Source organism: Lactuca virosa, chromosome 4 (assembly GCF_052849685.1).
Source record: "Lactuca virosa cultivar CGN04683 chromosome 4, Lactuca_virosa_CGN04683_v6, whole genome shotgun sequence".
NCBI lineage: Eukaryota > Viridiplantae > Streptophyta > Magnoliopsida > Asterales > Asteraceae > Lactuca > Lactuca virosa.
Window position 1 is genome coordinate 80,447,186 of NC_136429.1, and position 15,636 is coordinate 80,462,821.

The window sequence follows — 15,636 nt, forward strand, 5'->3', positions numbered from 1 at the left end:
TCTCCTCACTAACCTTCCCAAAATAACTTCCCTTCCTTTCTCCACACTTCATCTTCGCATTAAATGGCTTCTTGTAAAACTTCTTCACCTTGTTATTGGATTAAAATGCAACAGCTTCATCATCCGAGTTGACAATAAGACCTTCTTCCTCAGAACCTTCGTTCTCAGCAACTTCCTTCTCACTTTCTCTACCACTGACCTTCGAAACTAGAGCTAAAGGACCACCCAGACTGATCCTTGACTCTTCTGCCATTCCATTCACTTCTGTTTCATGAGTTTTTAGCTGGTTGTAAACATCATTCAAGGTAGAAAAATCGAAGCGATGCTGTGTCTTAATCATCAAACTTACACTCCTCCATTATTTGCGAAAACCCATAACAAAAGTAATGTTGTATTCCATGTTAGTACTTTTGATTCCATACCTTATGTACTTGTAGATAAGCTCGTTCAGACGATCATAATACACTTCAATCGTTTCTCTATCTTTCTGCTTGAATTCTCTTAATTCAATCAGACATTGTTTGACAGAGTTGATTTTGGTCTTTTCACTCCCCTGGTACTTCTCCTTCAATGTATTCCATAACTCTTTTTGAAGTTGTGCAAGTTCGAACATGATTATACACAATAGGAGGAAGAGCACCACGAAGCTCTCTCATGCATTTCTTCTCATACTTCTTCAACCTATCATTTTGTTCAGTAACACTTGGAGTTGATGAAGAAGTACCTATGCTTTCAACAGAAGAAGGTGGAATTACATCATTAGTAATACATTTCCATAGCTCTTCATCTATGTCATTCAAGTAATCCTTCATTCTATCAGCCCACTGATCGTAATACTCTGGAATCAGAATTGGAATCTTCGTAGACGACCCAAGGAGATGAGAATACGATGTCATCGTGTTCATGTTAAAATTCGCCATGGATGTGCGGACGAATTTTCAGAAAAACTTCAGAAACTTTGAGAATTAATGGATGAAATGAACAGAAAGAACAAGAAGAACAGTCGATTAAACAAACTAGTTGCATAATCGAATCACAACTGAAGATCAAGGATGATTTTCAGTATCAATGGTGCTGAAATTTTTGAATCCAAGATGAGACTCAAAATACGATTGATACATAATGAAAATCAGATCATTGCAGTATGATTCCTGCTCTGATACTAATTGTAGTAGTTTGGTTTATTGAGTAATGAAACGAGATCAAAATTGACAAGAATTAAGAACACCGAGAGTAAATAAGATCTGGTTTCAGCTCATATATGCTTTCGAGATACTGAGAGACTACAAACAGAATTTTGGAAAAGTTCTATCTAGTCTAATTATCATTCCCTATTTATAGGAAACAGAAAGCAAACAAAAAATACAAAGGACTTCGACATTACAAATTCGAAACTAACATTGACTTTGTAAATAACATTACAAAACTTTAGACACCTTACAACTAAACTTCGATCCTTACAGCAGCCTGTGGCGAAGTGGTTCAAAGCCGCTGATTTGAGATATGGGGGACAGAGGGGCCGCACTTGTGGCAAGTGTGGCAAGATTCATGATGGTGCATGTCGATATTCATATGGATGCCATAAATCTGGAAAGGAGGGGAATTATACCAAGGATTGTCATCAGCATGTCCCAGTACCGAGAACCAAGATCTGTTATCACTATGAGCAGGTTTGTCATATTAAGGTCGACCGTCCCTTGCTCACTGCGGGGCCGGCGTAGGCTCCAGCACCAGCTACATTGAGGATCACAGATGGGTGCTAGGGTAGGGAGGAGCCCCCGAGGGCTCGAGGTCATGCTTTTTTGCTCACTGCAGAGGAGGCCAGAGCGGCACCTGACGTCGTTACTGGTATGTTTACATTTATTATTCTGTCAGTTATTTTATGGTATGCTTATGTTTATGCTTCTGGTAGCTACCTTCTTAGTGAAATCCTTGCATGCTCTTGTGTTATTTGACTCGGGTGCGAGTCGGTCATTCGTATCTCAGTCTTTTAGCAGGGGTTTTGATATGACTCTCGCGGATTTGGAGTGTCTGTTGTGGGTTTCTATCGCCAACGAATACGGGGTTTCTGCATTGAGCGTCTGTCAGGGCTATGTGTTGGAGATTTTTGGGGTGCCCTATCTGATTGATTTGATTCCCATACCTATAGGGGATGTGTGCGTGATAGTAGGGATGGATTGGCTGAGTAGGTTTGGGGCTATGATTGACTATGAGGGTCAGCGGGTGGTAGTTCGAACCCTAGGTGGGGGAGAACTGGTGATTTTTGGAGAGAGAGTACCAGGACTGGGTCAACCTTTTGTTCTGCTGCTAGAGTTTGACAGTATATTCAACATGGTTATATGGGTTATCCTGATTATGTTATTGATGCTCGAGTTGGGAAACAGGCTTCGGTTTTAGATATGCCAGTTTTCAGAGAGTTTATTGATGTGTTCCGGGAGGAGTTGCATGGTGTGCTTCCGGAGAGACAGGTTGAGTTCAGGATTGATTTGGTTCCGGGTGCGGTCCCAATTGATAAAGCGTCGTACCGATTGCCACCACCAGAGATGCATGAGTTGTCCTCTCAGCTTCAGGAGCTGTTGGGAAAGCAGTTTATTAGACCGGCCCAGTTCGTCGTGGGGAGCATCGATTTTATTTCTCAAGAAGAAGGATGGTTCACACCGAATGTGTATTGATTACCGGGAGTTGATCAAGCTGACGGTGAAGACCGTTATCGCCTAACGTGGATTGATGACTTCTTCAATTAGTTGCAGGGTGCATCTTGTTTGTCCAAGATCGATCTGAGGTCAGGGTATCATTAAATGAGGGTTAGAAAGGAGGGTGTAGAGAAGACCGCGTTTTAGACTCGTTATGGTCATTAGGAGTTCATGGTGATGCCATTTGGGCTCACCAATGTGCCTGTGGCATTTATGGATTTGATGAATCGGGATGCCCGATCGATCAGTTATCGTTTTCATTGTTGATATCTTGGTGTATTCCAAGACCAAGGAGCAGCTTGAGGAGCACTTTCGAGAACTTCTGGGTGTTTTAAGGCGAGAACGGGTTGTATGCCAAGTTCTCAAAGTTGAGTTTTTGTTACGAGAGGTCCAGTTCTTGGGACATCTCTTTAACCAAAACAGGATTTTAGTTGATCCGTCCAAGATTGAGGCCGTGATACAGTGGGAGGTCCCGAAGTCTCCCTCGGAGATCAGGAGTTTCTTGGGTTTAGCAGGGTATTATCAGAGATTTATTCAAGACTTCTCCAAGATTGCGGTACCCCTCACTCATCTGATGAGGAAGGGAGTGGATTTCCAATGGGCCCAGAGAAGCAGGTAGCATTTGAGTCTTTGAGACATAGATTGTGTGAGGCCCAAGTGTTGACCCTCCCCGAGGGTGTTGAGGATTTTATGGTATTTTGAGATGTATCCATCACAGGTTTGGGTGCAATGCTTATGCAGCGTGGGAGAGTTATTGCTTATGCTTCTTGGCAGATGAAGTCACATGAGGTCCGTTATCCACCTCATGATTGGAGTTGGGGGGCAGTGGTGTTTGGTCTCAAGATTTGGAGACAATAGTTGTATAGGGTTTGGTGTACTATCTACACAGATCACAAGAGTTTGAGATATCTTATAGATCAGCCGAATCTGAATATGAGACAACGTAAGTGGCTTGACGTGGTCAAGGATTATGACTGCAAGATTTTGTATAATCTCGGGAAAGACAATGTGGTTGCTGATGATTTGAGCCGCATGACGGCTAGTTCCGCTATTGAGGGCCTATATATGAGGATTTCGATTGGTTCGCCATTGTTGGATTTGATTAGGGAGGCTCATGCTGATGGAGTCAAGAAGGAAAATTGGAAGCAGGAGAGGCTCATGGGTGAGATTGACAAGTTTGCTACTGGAAGTCATGAATTATTGACCCGGTATGGACGGGTTTGGGTGCCATATTTTGGCGGGATCAAGCAGACCATATTGGAGGAGGAATACAAATCCATGTTTCCGATACACCCCGGAGCCACCAAGATGTATCAGGATTTGAGGCTTAGTTAATGGTGGCCGTGCATGAAGAGAGAGAGAGAGAGATAGCCTGGTATGTCGAGAGGTGCTTGACATGTCGGATGGTAAAGGCCGAGCACCACAGGCGGAATAGCAAGTTGCAGCCATTGGAGGTTTCCATGTGGAAATGGGAACATATTACCATGTATTTCATCACCAAGCTAGCTCATATGGCTTAGGGGCATGATGCGATTTGGGTGATGGTGGACCGGTTGACTAAGATTGCCCACTTCTTAGCTATATATGAGAGCTCATCGGCCAAGAAATTGGCCGATTTATATATGCGTGAGATCGTTGCTCGACATGGTATTCCAATCTCCATTGTATCTGATCGAGATGTTAGGTTCACATCTCGTTTCTGGCAGAAGTTCCACGAGGAAATGGGTATGAGGTTGCATCTCAACAGTGCTTATCATCCGCAGATGGATGGTCAGAGTGAACGAACCATTCAGACACTTGAGGACATGTTGAGATCTTGTGTCAAAGATTTTAGTCGGATTTGGGACTCATACCTTCCCTTAGTTGACTTTTCGTATAATAACAACTACCACTCCAGTATCGGTGCGCCGCCTTTCGACCTCCTCTATGGGAGGATGTATCGCACCCCAATGTGTTGGGGAGAGGTTGGTCATACATTCATGGGAAGGATTGAGGTAGTCCTTTAGAAGACATAGTTTATTCAGCAAATTAGGCAGCTCAGAGTCGGCATAAGAGTTATGCCGACAAGCATTGATCTGAGTCGGAGTTCCAGGTCAGGGACATGGTATTACTAAAGGTATCACCCTAGAAGGATGTAATACACTTCAGGACTAAGGGATAGTTGGGGCCCCGGTATATTGGGCCATTTCGGGTGATCGCCATGGTTAGAATGGTTGTATACAGATTGGAATTGCATGAGGAGCTCAGCCAGATCCACAACACCTTCCACGTTTCACAGCTTCGGGAGTGTGTGACCGATGATACATAGGTTGTTCCCTTAGAGGATATTCAGGTTGATGATCGCCTGAATTATGTGGAGAGACCAATGGCGATTTTGGACCGGAAGACAAAGGCATTGAACAACAAGGTGGTGTCTTTCGTCAAAGTTCAGTGGGAACATCAGAAGGGTTCCGAATGGACATGGGAAACCGAGTCGGAAATGCGGGAGGATTGCCCAGAGTTGTTCACAACAGAGGACTTCTAGGACAAAGTCTAGTTCAAGTGGGGGGGAATTGTAACAGTCGATGATGAGGTATTTTAAATTTTTACCCTAAGTTTGAAGATTAATTGCATTTTAGCCCTTGTGTATGAAAATGTTGCAAAATAGCCCATAGTGGTATTTTTGTAATTTGGGGCCAAGCTCATGTACGTTGGGCGTACGTGCCTAAACCAAAAACCCTAATTTTTAGGGTTTAGACCCTTTATAAGCATCATTATCTCCCTAAGGCTCATTCCCTCATCAACATCCAACCCATTTTCATCTCCAAAGCAAACCCTAATCCATATAGAGCCTTCTTGAACAATGTGTGTATTTTAGTAGTATTGAAGGAGAGAGGAAGAAGATAACATCATATTGGAGGAGTGAGACTCTTTAAATCCAGAATAGCATCAACTTTTGGCATCATTTGGAGGTACAAAGTTTTGAATTTGGCTTGCATTTCTTTAGATCTTGTTAGTTCTTGATTCATGAAACATTTTGGCCCCAAGTCTTGACTTTTAGAGTATGGCATACTCTAGCCCACTTAAGATGTCCGTTCAGACATTTTGAGAGGTCTAGAAGCATAAAAATATGATCTTGGCTCTTAGTTCTTCCCCATGCATGAGTTTGGTTGTCTTAATGGGTTAACAGGTTAGGGTTTTTAGTATTTAGCACTTAATGGCCATGCAAGACCATAAAGTTGGAAACTTTATGGTCAGGGACAAGATTTGTGGCATGGATTTGTAATTTGGACGTAAGGGCTTAAGTATTAAGCATTTAATAAGTTGGGGAAGGATCCAGCTTCATACGCTGGGCGTACCAAGTGGTACGCTGCACGTACGTGGTCAAGCCCTCAGACCTAGTCAATGTCCTTGTACGCCCCACGTACTTGCTGAGTACACCCAACGTACTCGGCTGAGTCAACCCAGTGGACTTTTGACTCTTGGCTTTGACTAGATTTTGACTGATTTTGACTAGAGGGTATTTTGCGTATGTTAATGTTAATTTTAAGTTGGGCAATGATTTGAATAATAGGTGATGGGTAGAGTCGGTATTCGGAGCAAAGATTTATTTAGCTTTTATTCGGACTGAGAAATGAGTTTTCCTCACTATACTTGTGGGTCAAAGGCACCAATACTGTTCTACTAGATTATGTATCCTGGTTATAGGATAGTACTATTCTAGTATAGATCTGCATGATATCTGTATTTTTTGGTTCTGTGTTTATGTTTATCTGTTACATATGTCAACATATTGTGGTTGGGTTGAGGCGGTCCTGCTTTGTGCTGAAGGTCAAGACACCTGGCGCGGTCCGGATAGGCTGTAGGTAGTACGAGGTGGTCCATTTAGGCTGAAGGCCCGTAGAGCGGTCCAGATAGGTTGTACACCCTACGAGGCATTCCAGTCAGGCTGAAGGCTCATATTTGCCTGTCTTGATTGTTATGTTGTTCATGTGATGGTACTTTGTGGGAACTCACTAAGCTTTAACTTACAGTTTTAGTCTATTATTTCAGCTACTTCAAAAGGATCGTGGGAAAGTAAAGGCCTGATCATGCACACCTTCCTATTTTCATGATATTATTTTTGGGACACTTTGATATGAATTTGATCTTGAAACAATGGTTCCTTTTTGTAAACAATTATGGATAATTGTTTTTTTTAATTTTAATTTCTTATGATTTTGGAGTGTTACATTTTTAGTCAATCCTCGAGTAAGCCTCATTCATGAAATGATACTATAAGAGAGGTATAAGGAAACAACCTATAAAATGATCGATGATGTAACACCTAGTTTTGGAATGTTTTTATATTCGGGATAACAGGCTGTAAAAGGAACAAGTAAAGGTATTGGGATTCAAGGGAATAGATTGTAGACCAATCAAATGTTGATAATATTGGTTAAGTGATTAAAGCCCTCGAATTGTGCTTTGAAGCAAAAGGGTAAAGTGGGAAAAGTAATATTTCGGGCTTCTTGCATGAATTATGGTTTTAGTTCAACATGTATTAAGTTAAAAGTAATTATATAGGGCTGTGGGGCTTGTTAATACCTTCATGTGCATATAAAGATCGTCGAAAACAAAGTTCAAATGAAGAAGTAACGAGTGTTTGAATATGGAATGGAATTGGATGAAAAAATGTCACCACGAGGTGGGGAGCAGGTCCCCACGACATGGCGAGTCACCATGAGGTGGCCGTTGTGCAGCCCAAGCCCATGAATTTTACAGTTTTTTATGTATTTAAAGGGTGGTTCCCTTTTTTTAGGGTATTTTTCTATCCTCCATCATATCTAAAGCCTCTTGAGAGAAACTCTAGTCTCCTTTTCACCAATTTGAGCCTCCCCTCCCTTCTCCTCTTTCATCTATTTTTAAGCTTTTGGTGTTGTTTTGAATGCTTTGGAGAAGAAGAAGGCGTATTGTAGGCCTTTATGTGCCATGTTTCTAAAACTATGCTTTTATGCTTTGTTCTTTATGTTTGGAGTAGTGTGAGTGATTGGATTTCATAAAGTTGGCAACTTCATGGATCCTTAGGGTCCCTTTGATGTTTGGTGTTCTAGATCTGATGTTTGGTTGAGTTTTGGTTCGATGCATGAGATTTTGACCTCATTTTCAACATTTTTTACCTAACCAATTTCAAGACATGCATTGGACATGCATGTCCATAAAGCAAGGGTTTTTATGAAGCTTCTGGGCGTTTGGAAGTACTCTGGAAGAGATGAGTGTGTAGCTTAATGGATTAAGGGCTTAATCCATTAAGTGGTTTCTAGACAGTTCCCACGACATGGCAACCTGCTTACAACGTCGTGGTGAGTGGATTCTTCGCGACTGTTTTGTCGAGGGATTGCCACGTCGTGGTAGATGCATGGCCACAAAGTAGTTATCAGCTGTGTTGACTTTTGGCTATTGACTTTGACCATTGACCATTGACTTTTTGACAAGTTTGATTTTTCTATCAAACTATGATAAAATTTACTGTTAGTTAAGGACTAGTTTCGGTTTGGTTTTAGGTAGCTTGCATTAGCTAATCTGTTGCTGATTTTTGCTGTTGAGCCTCTTCTGGTTAGCTGAGGTGAGTTTTCTCACTATACTTTGTACTGCATAATGTATCTTTTTATGTAGGATGTTTGTATGCTATAGTGATCTGTTAGATTGGTAGGTCTGTTATGATTAACTGTGTTTGCTAGTTATTCTTTATCTGTTTGCATATGTCGACATATTGTGGCTGGATTGAGGTAGTCCTACTTTGTACAGTAGGCCAAGATGCCTGGGCAATCCAAAAGTACTGTAGGCCTTACGAGGTGGTCAAGTCAGACTGTAGGCCCAAGGCAGCGATCCAACTATATTGTAGGGCTTGTGAGGAGGTCTAGTTAGACTGTAGGCTCGGGAGAGTGGTCCATGCATCTTTTAGGCCTTGCGAGGCAGTCTTGGAAGACTATAGGCTCATTTAGGCATGCATTATATGTGTATTATTGTGTGGAGTATTTTGGATAACTCACTAAGCTTTGGCTGATGGTTGTGGATTAATTGCTATTCAGATACTTATAAGATGGCGAAGGCGAGACTGTACACATGCATATCAACTATTTTATGAATCAAGATTCCACAATTTTTTCCTTATAACTTTGATTTTGAATTATAGTGTTTATTCTCTTTTAAAAATGAAAATTTTTATTCTGGAATTTGGGACGTTATAAGTTGGTATTAGAGCCCTGGTGTGAGGGATTTGGATGAACACTCGTGTGATTCCAAACTCAAGATAAGGATTTGATAAACTTTTATAAACCTTTTAAAAAATAAAAATAAAATAAAATAAAATAAAATAAAAATAATGAACTGAAAACAATAAAGAAAGACGCGTTGTGTATAGTCAGTCGGAGCTTAAGGAAGCGGTCTCCCAAAATATCCATACTGGTTATATATATGCTGATATGCGAATTGTTAGAAATGCATGCTAGTCGATATACTAAGGATTTTTTAGGAATTGCATGTTAGAGTTGCCTGATATTTGAGATGCCATATAGCCTAGGTATTGCCTGGTAGATTGATTGTTTGACTATTGATTACTTTGTGCTATTTGAAACCTATGATGATATTAGTTAAACATTATGCGAGTTTGTTAGGATTGCATGCAATTAGGATTAGCGTAGCATTTCAAAAATCACAACCAATTTAAACTTTTCAAATCAACCCATTTACTAATAAAAGTGTTTACATAACCATTGTTTCCAAAATATTATTTAGAAAAGAGTCTCCCAAGATCAACTACAAAAAAAATCAGGACGTGTACGGTCACACCTTCGCCTTCCCACGATCCTCGGAAGTACCTAAAACCATAGCCAAAAACTGTAAGCCAAAGCTTAGTGAGTTCCCCTAAAGTACCACCACATAATACACATATCATATACAAACAAGAATGTTGGGTCCAATCAGTCATCAGACTGGAATACCCCAGGTCCACAACCATCGGGCTAGATTACCCCTAGCCCAATCAGTAATCATAATGGAATGCCAACATACAACAGGTCCACACAGTCATCAGACTGGAATACTCAAATACAGTGGGCCCACTCAGTAATCAGACTGGAATACCCTCAGTTCCACTCAGCCATCACGATTGAATACCCCCGGTCTGTTGACTCACGCACAAAGCAGTAAAGTATTATCCCAATACAATATCTCGACATATAACATATAACAAACAAAATCAAAAGGTAGATAATCATGCAGCCATAAATCACAGGTAGTCCTATAGATCTACCGGTCTATGCATATCAGCAACTAACATATAATCATACATGTCTATCCCATACTCAACATATCATAAATCAATGTATAATAGGATATTAATCCATTGGACCGGCCTTTGTGCGTTTGACCCGTAAGTACAGTGAGGAAAACTCACCTCACAGTCTGACAAAAAGCTGAACGATAGACTATTACAAATACCGGCTCTATAGGTCGCCTATTCAACAGATAGAGACCAAGACTCAACTATTGCTCAAAATACCCAAACTACGTTTAAGTCAAACTTGGTAAACCTTGGTCAAAGTTAAAGTCAAAATGAAAGTAAATAGGTCAAGAAAAGTCAACCCAGACCGAGTACGCCCAACATACTCGGCTCGTGCGCGACGCGATCCAGATCGGGGCTCCCTTAGGCGTACGCTCAACGTTCGACAAGCTACGTCCAGTGTACACGATGGCTTAACAACTTCATTTTGAGGACTTATTTCCTTAAGCCACTATGTCCAAATCTCAGTCTTAGTCCCAAATGGTATCCCAAACCATAAAGTTTCCAACTTTATGGTTCTACATGTCTAAATCACACCCAACAACAAAACCCTAACTTATCTTAACCTGTAAAGCTCTTAATGGATTGCATGAAAGAATCTCAGGGGCCAAGATCATACTTTTATGACTCAAGACATGGAAATACGTTCAAAAGGATAGCCCTAACGTTTTATAGCATGCCATACACAAGAAAGGCCATATTTGGGGACAAAAGCTCATATTATCATCATGCAAGCTAGATCTAGCAACTTAATCATCAAGGTGGGAACTTTTTACCTTCTGGAGATGGAGTAGTATGTAAGACTTCTAGATCCAAGATTGTTTCTAGCTTCTAAGGTTCATGAATACCTTCTTCCTCCTTTGGAACACACAAAAACACACTCAAAGGTCTCAAAATGCAATAAAGGGGGCTAGGGTTTGTAAGAAAACATCTCAAATGATGGAGGCTGGAGGTGGGTTGAGGGGATGGGACTTAAGGTTGAATATATAGGGTCCAAAATCTTTGGATTAGGATTTAAGTCCAGACGAGTTACGCCCGGCGTACGCATGGTACGCCCAGTGTACGCCAAACGACGTCGTTTCCCATTAGAGGGACTTATGCCCATCGTACCAGGCTTGTATGCCCAGCGTAAGTGCCTTTTGCTCAATTTTTACAAAAATGCCACAATGGGGAATTTTGCAACCTTTTCCATACACAAGGGATAAAATGCAACTAATCTTCATACTTAAGGTGAAAGTTAGAAGTACCTCATCATTAGGATATTACAATAAGATAGTCCCAGATTGCCTGGTCTGACCTATGACACAACTCTTGTTTGTGTCTAACCGTCATAGTGCTAGATCTCTCAGTCGAAGGACTATCTAATTTTAGTTGCATGTGGTTAGTGTTTGTATAGTGGTTGATTGATATTGATAGAAGTTTCTTTCCAGTGGGATAACAGGGTATGGTGAAGTTCCTAGTGACCTATGTAAGGTGTTATGGTATGCTCGTGCATACATATGTGTGAGAAGAATTCTAGAATGATAATCTAGGAAGTGTAGCTTGTAGCTCGTTTGAGGACGTAGGTGTGTGTGGTGCACCTAGCTGTAGTAGAGTGTAATGAACTAACACTTTGGGATGATTCCGGAATTAAATACGGATATGTTTGGAAGGTATTATGGGCTCGTACTACTGGAAGCACGAGATCCGTACGAGGATCAGGAAAAGTCAAAAGACTGCTAGGAAACTGGTTGTTGGTAGACAAAGGTGTATATCACTAGGGTTAGTTATGTCCTATCCTCATGTTGTCGATCCTTGGGTTATGGTTGCTCTGGATGAAGGTGAAGTTGGTGCTTGATTGGGCCCATGTGGCCATGACAGTTTTGGCCTGAATGGTGCGGACCTATACGAGTTAGTTGACCCTAATGTGTTGAAGACCTTGGTCGAAGTAGTTCCCGTTTAAGTCGCAAGACTTAAGTAGGAAGCGACTGTGGTGATTGTCTCGAGGATTACAGCCTAAGGATGGGTGGTCGGATGATGGTTGGGATGTTTTTCTGTATGACGAGGTTATGTTCTTCCAGCCTCCCGCGTTTAAGGAGAAGGGATCGGATGTGTTTCAGTCGATAAATGGAAGAAATGGAGGTTGTTCTCCATATTAGTTTCTGCCGTAAGGGGGTATTGTTCAGTTTGTGGTGAATCATTTTCGTCTCTCAACAAGGGAATATTTGATACTCAACTATTCTTTTGATTTAGTGGCCTAGGTAAAGACCATGTCGCAAGTCGGATATGTGACACAATTTTGAGAAGATTGGGTGTATCCGAGGAGGATCGAGATGTTCCTGATTCGGAATGGATAGTTCTATTGATAAGCGAAGTTTGTTGGAGCTATCATGTGAGCATCTGTAAGGGATTATTGAAGCTTCAGAGAAGGATAAGGTTGTGGGTAAATCCTTAAAATGCAAGTTTTGGTTGTGCGAAGTTCGGTTCGTATCGTGCCTCTTCAATCCAATAATATCATGTTGGAATTTTCTAGGAATGAGGTGGAAATGTTGGGGAAAGTTACTGAGGTCTCCATCTGAGATTCAGAGCTTCCTTATGATTGGTTGATTATTATTTAAAGGTTCATCTTGTGTTGTGTTATGCATTTTGAAAGTCACAGTTGGTATGTATCTGGTCGAGTTGGTATGAGGCTTTGTTGTTTGCAGACGTGATTTGGTGGAAGTGTGAACCCTAAGTGTGGGAGAACTGGGTACTCTGCTTGGAAGATTCTCGGTCTACTCAATTTTTGTGGGTTCAGGGTATTTGGTCAAGGGAAATAGATGGTTCAAGGGTGCGAGGTTTTTGGTGTAAGGTTATTGTTGCATAAGGGAATAAAGGTGGACTACCAATAAAGTACTTGTGGTTAGGAAGTTTTCTCGTTGCGTTTATCAAGGATCCGTCGAAGTCCTCGATGGTTGTAGAGAATTTGAGGACTTGTCAGATTGTAAGTGCATAGCAAGTCGCCGTCTGATATTGCCATATTTATATATATTTTTAGGCATTATTTTAATACATTTAATCTATATTTTGGTAAAATACAAAGATATTTGGTACTTATTAAGTTAAATTCTATTTTGCAGTAAAAAATGACATTCTTGTAGAAAAAGGACTAAAACCGAAAAAAGTTGGATACTTTGAGGACTGGAGCTGAAGTTAGGAGCTTAAAGGACCAAAATTTGAGTTATACACATTTCCCACGACATGATGTTCTAAAGTCCACGTCGTGGTCATAAGAAGAATCTCGATTCCTTATGTAAAAATAGAACTCACAACATGACATTTATCTTTTCACGTCGTGACAACGTGTCCCAGAAGATTCCTATACAGAGAGATACAAGTTTCCTTGGATAATACGGGATAGATACTGAGTTCACGTCGTGAAAGCCTGATGGTCACGACCTGAAGAGTGATTATAAGGAAAATGTATATATCGACCATTATATTGACTTAAGGAGAATATTGAAGATTTAGAAGACTGTTGGGGCATAATACCTGTGAAAATTAACCCTTGGAAAAAGGAGAAGATTGGAGATCAAGAGATTAGAATATTGAAGCAACATTTTCCATCATACATTCAGTTTGTTTACATTGATCAAGTCTATCTTAATTTCCTATGTGTTTATGCGTTTATTTCTGCAATTATGAGCTAATCATTAGGATTTCGTTTAGCGACGATGAACCCTAATACTATGTGTTAGTTTATACTTTTCCTGGATCTATGAAGTTGGTTTAACTTGTGTTTGATTTATCAATACCTAGCATGTTAAAAGTTACAATATTTGTCGCTTAGATTGAAGTTTAGTGTAGTTGAATGATCGCTTTATTTGCATGAACTTGTCTACCTAGCTGTTTATGACCATAAAATTTCTAAAGCTAGTGATTGACCAAATCTTAGAATAGGTAACAAAAATAACAACTTTAAGTGTGTTAGAGAACATAATTTGATCATAATTGTTTTTGGTTATTTGTCTTGATCATAGATAACTAATCTCAGATATATATTTACATAGCCCAATAATCTTTAATAATCAATTTAGTGTCCACTTGTGTATGATCATTGCATAATAGTTCATGAATTGGTGAAAACATCAGGAGATCGGATCAAGATTCCTAATAATTTACATATTGGTAACCAAATGAATTTATCGATGTCTTGAAACTAACCATAGGAAAAAGGGGGTTCTAAGCTAAACGGAAGTGTCTTTATTCTCTTAATTACAATCGTGTTTAGTTAGTTGTTTCCGCTAGTTTTAGTTAATTGAAGTAATTAAGTTAATATGAACTTGCAAAATCAGATACAAACTCCCACTTTAGTTTTTTTTTCTAGATTAATTTTTAGTAGTTATTTTATTGGCTAAATTCCGTTCCCTGAGATCGACACCTAACTTACTTTTCTATATTATAAATTGACTAGGAACACTGTCTATAAGTGCATTAGTAGTAATGTTTTGTTAGGTTATAAATTTAAAACTAATAGGTATATTGCACTACATCAAGTTTTTAGTGACATTTCCGGAGAACAACTTATTTTAGTTTTTAATTTAATTCCTTTAGGTTAATCGATCATTTTTTTGGGTAAAAACCGCAAAAAGTGACGACGTCAAACTGGCGTTTTTCAATTTTTCGTTTATTTACTTTTTAGTTTGATTTTACGATTTGTTTTGTTTTGTTTCAGTGATATATGACCAGGGGATCCAATTTTCCTATCTTATCACCACTTGATGATCCAGAGTCCACATTCCATAAAAAGAAAGATAAAATGGTCTACGAATCGAGTAGCACCTTTCAATTGGAAAAGTTCGAAGTCTTTGAGAACTCTCTAGACGAAACTGGAACCAAATACGAGCCAGGAACATTAAGCGATTCAGAAGACGAAGTCAAAATGAGGTAAAAGAGATGGCAGACATCACAACAATGAACATGGAGGAGTACAAGAGGAGGATGTGTAATGACAACGGTCCCAGTCTTGTTCCACCCGCAATTCCCACTGCGACGTTAAGTTTTGAGCTCAAGGGACATATCCTCTAGATGTTAAAGGATATTCCATTTCTAGGAAAGACTATGAAGACACCTTCAGACACATTGACGAAGGGTTGGACATTGCAAACTACTTCAATGTTCCAAATGTTTCAAGAGATGTGGTACTACTAAGGATACTTGCTGTGACATTTACTGGAGATTCCAAAATTTGGTTAAAATCACTTGCACTTGGAATGATTAGAACTTGGACCAACCTTTGTGAAGCATTCATGGAACAATTCATACCTCCTTCAAAAATAGCCAAACTCAAGGAAAAGATAACAAATTTTCAACAAAACGACCGAGCGTCCTTATATGAAGCTTGGGAGAGATACAAGGGACTGCTAAGAAATTGCCCTCAACACAATCTAAATGTGCAACAAGAAGTGTCTATTTTCTATGATGGGGTAAACGTCATCATGATGCAACTCCTTCATTCTCGAGGACCAATGACGAACAAGGATCCGGATACATCAAGGCATTATTTGAAGAATTTGCAAAGCATTCACAAGAATACCATAACCCTCGTGAAGACATTACAAGAGGCAAGGTAGGTGTAGAGGGGGAAGAGAAAGTTTGGCAGTGGTGATGGAAAAGCTAGAT

General features: G+C 40.1%; 1 protein-coding gene and 1 non-coding gene across 2 annotated transcripts; one reads left to right on the top strand and one right to left on the bottom strand.

Moving 5' to 3' along the window:
* Positions 1-2,339: 2,339 nt before the first annotated feature.
* On the top strand, positions 2,340-4,028 carry LOC145104671 (uncharacterized). Its single transcript, XM_079041876.1, has 3 exons — positions 2,340-2,448; positions 3,412-3,482; positions 3,660-4,028. The coding sequence occupies exons 1-3, from the start codon at positions 2,340-2,342 to the stop codon at positions 4,026-4,028; spliced, it is 549 nt and encodes a 182-aa protein (XP_078898002.1).
* Positions 4,029-15,296: 11,268 nt separating this feature from the next.
* Positions 15,297-15,403, bottom strand: LOC145110218 (small nucleolar RNA R71). The gene has a single exon (XR_013709598.1). It is a non-coding gene; the product is annotated as a small nucleolar RNA R71 (small nucleolar RNA).
* Positions 15,404-15,636: the final 233 nt, after the last annotated feature.

What these genes read in the sequence shown, in the direction of transcription:
- LOC145104671 (XM_079041876.1), top strand. Translation starts at nt 2,340, where the DNA reads ATGGGTTATCCTGATTATGTTATTGATGCTCGAGTTGGGAAACAGGCT. An exon ending in GTTCCGGGAGGAGTTGCATG is followed by an intron (nt 2,449 to 3,411) that starts GTGTGCTTCCGG and finishes TATCCATCACAG; the next exon opens with GTTTGGGTGCAATGCTTATG. An exon ending in GGCAGATGAAGTCACATGAG is followed by an intron (nt 3,483 to 3,659) that starts GTCCGTTATCCA and finishes GACGTGGTCAAG; the next exon opens with GATTATGACTGCAAGATTTT.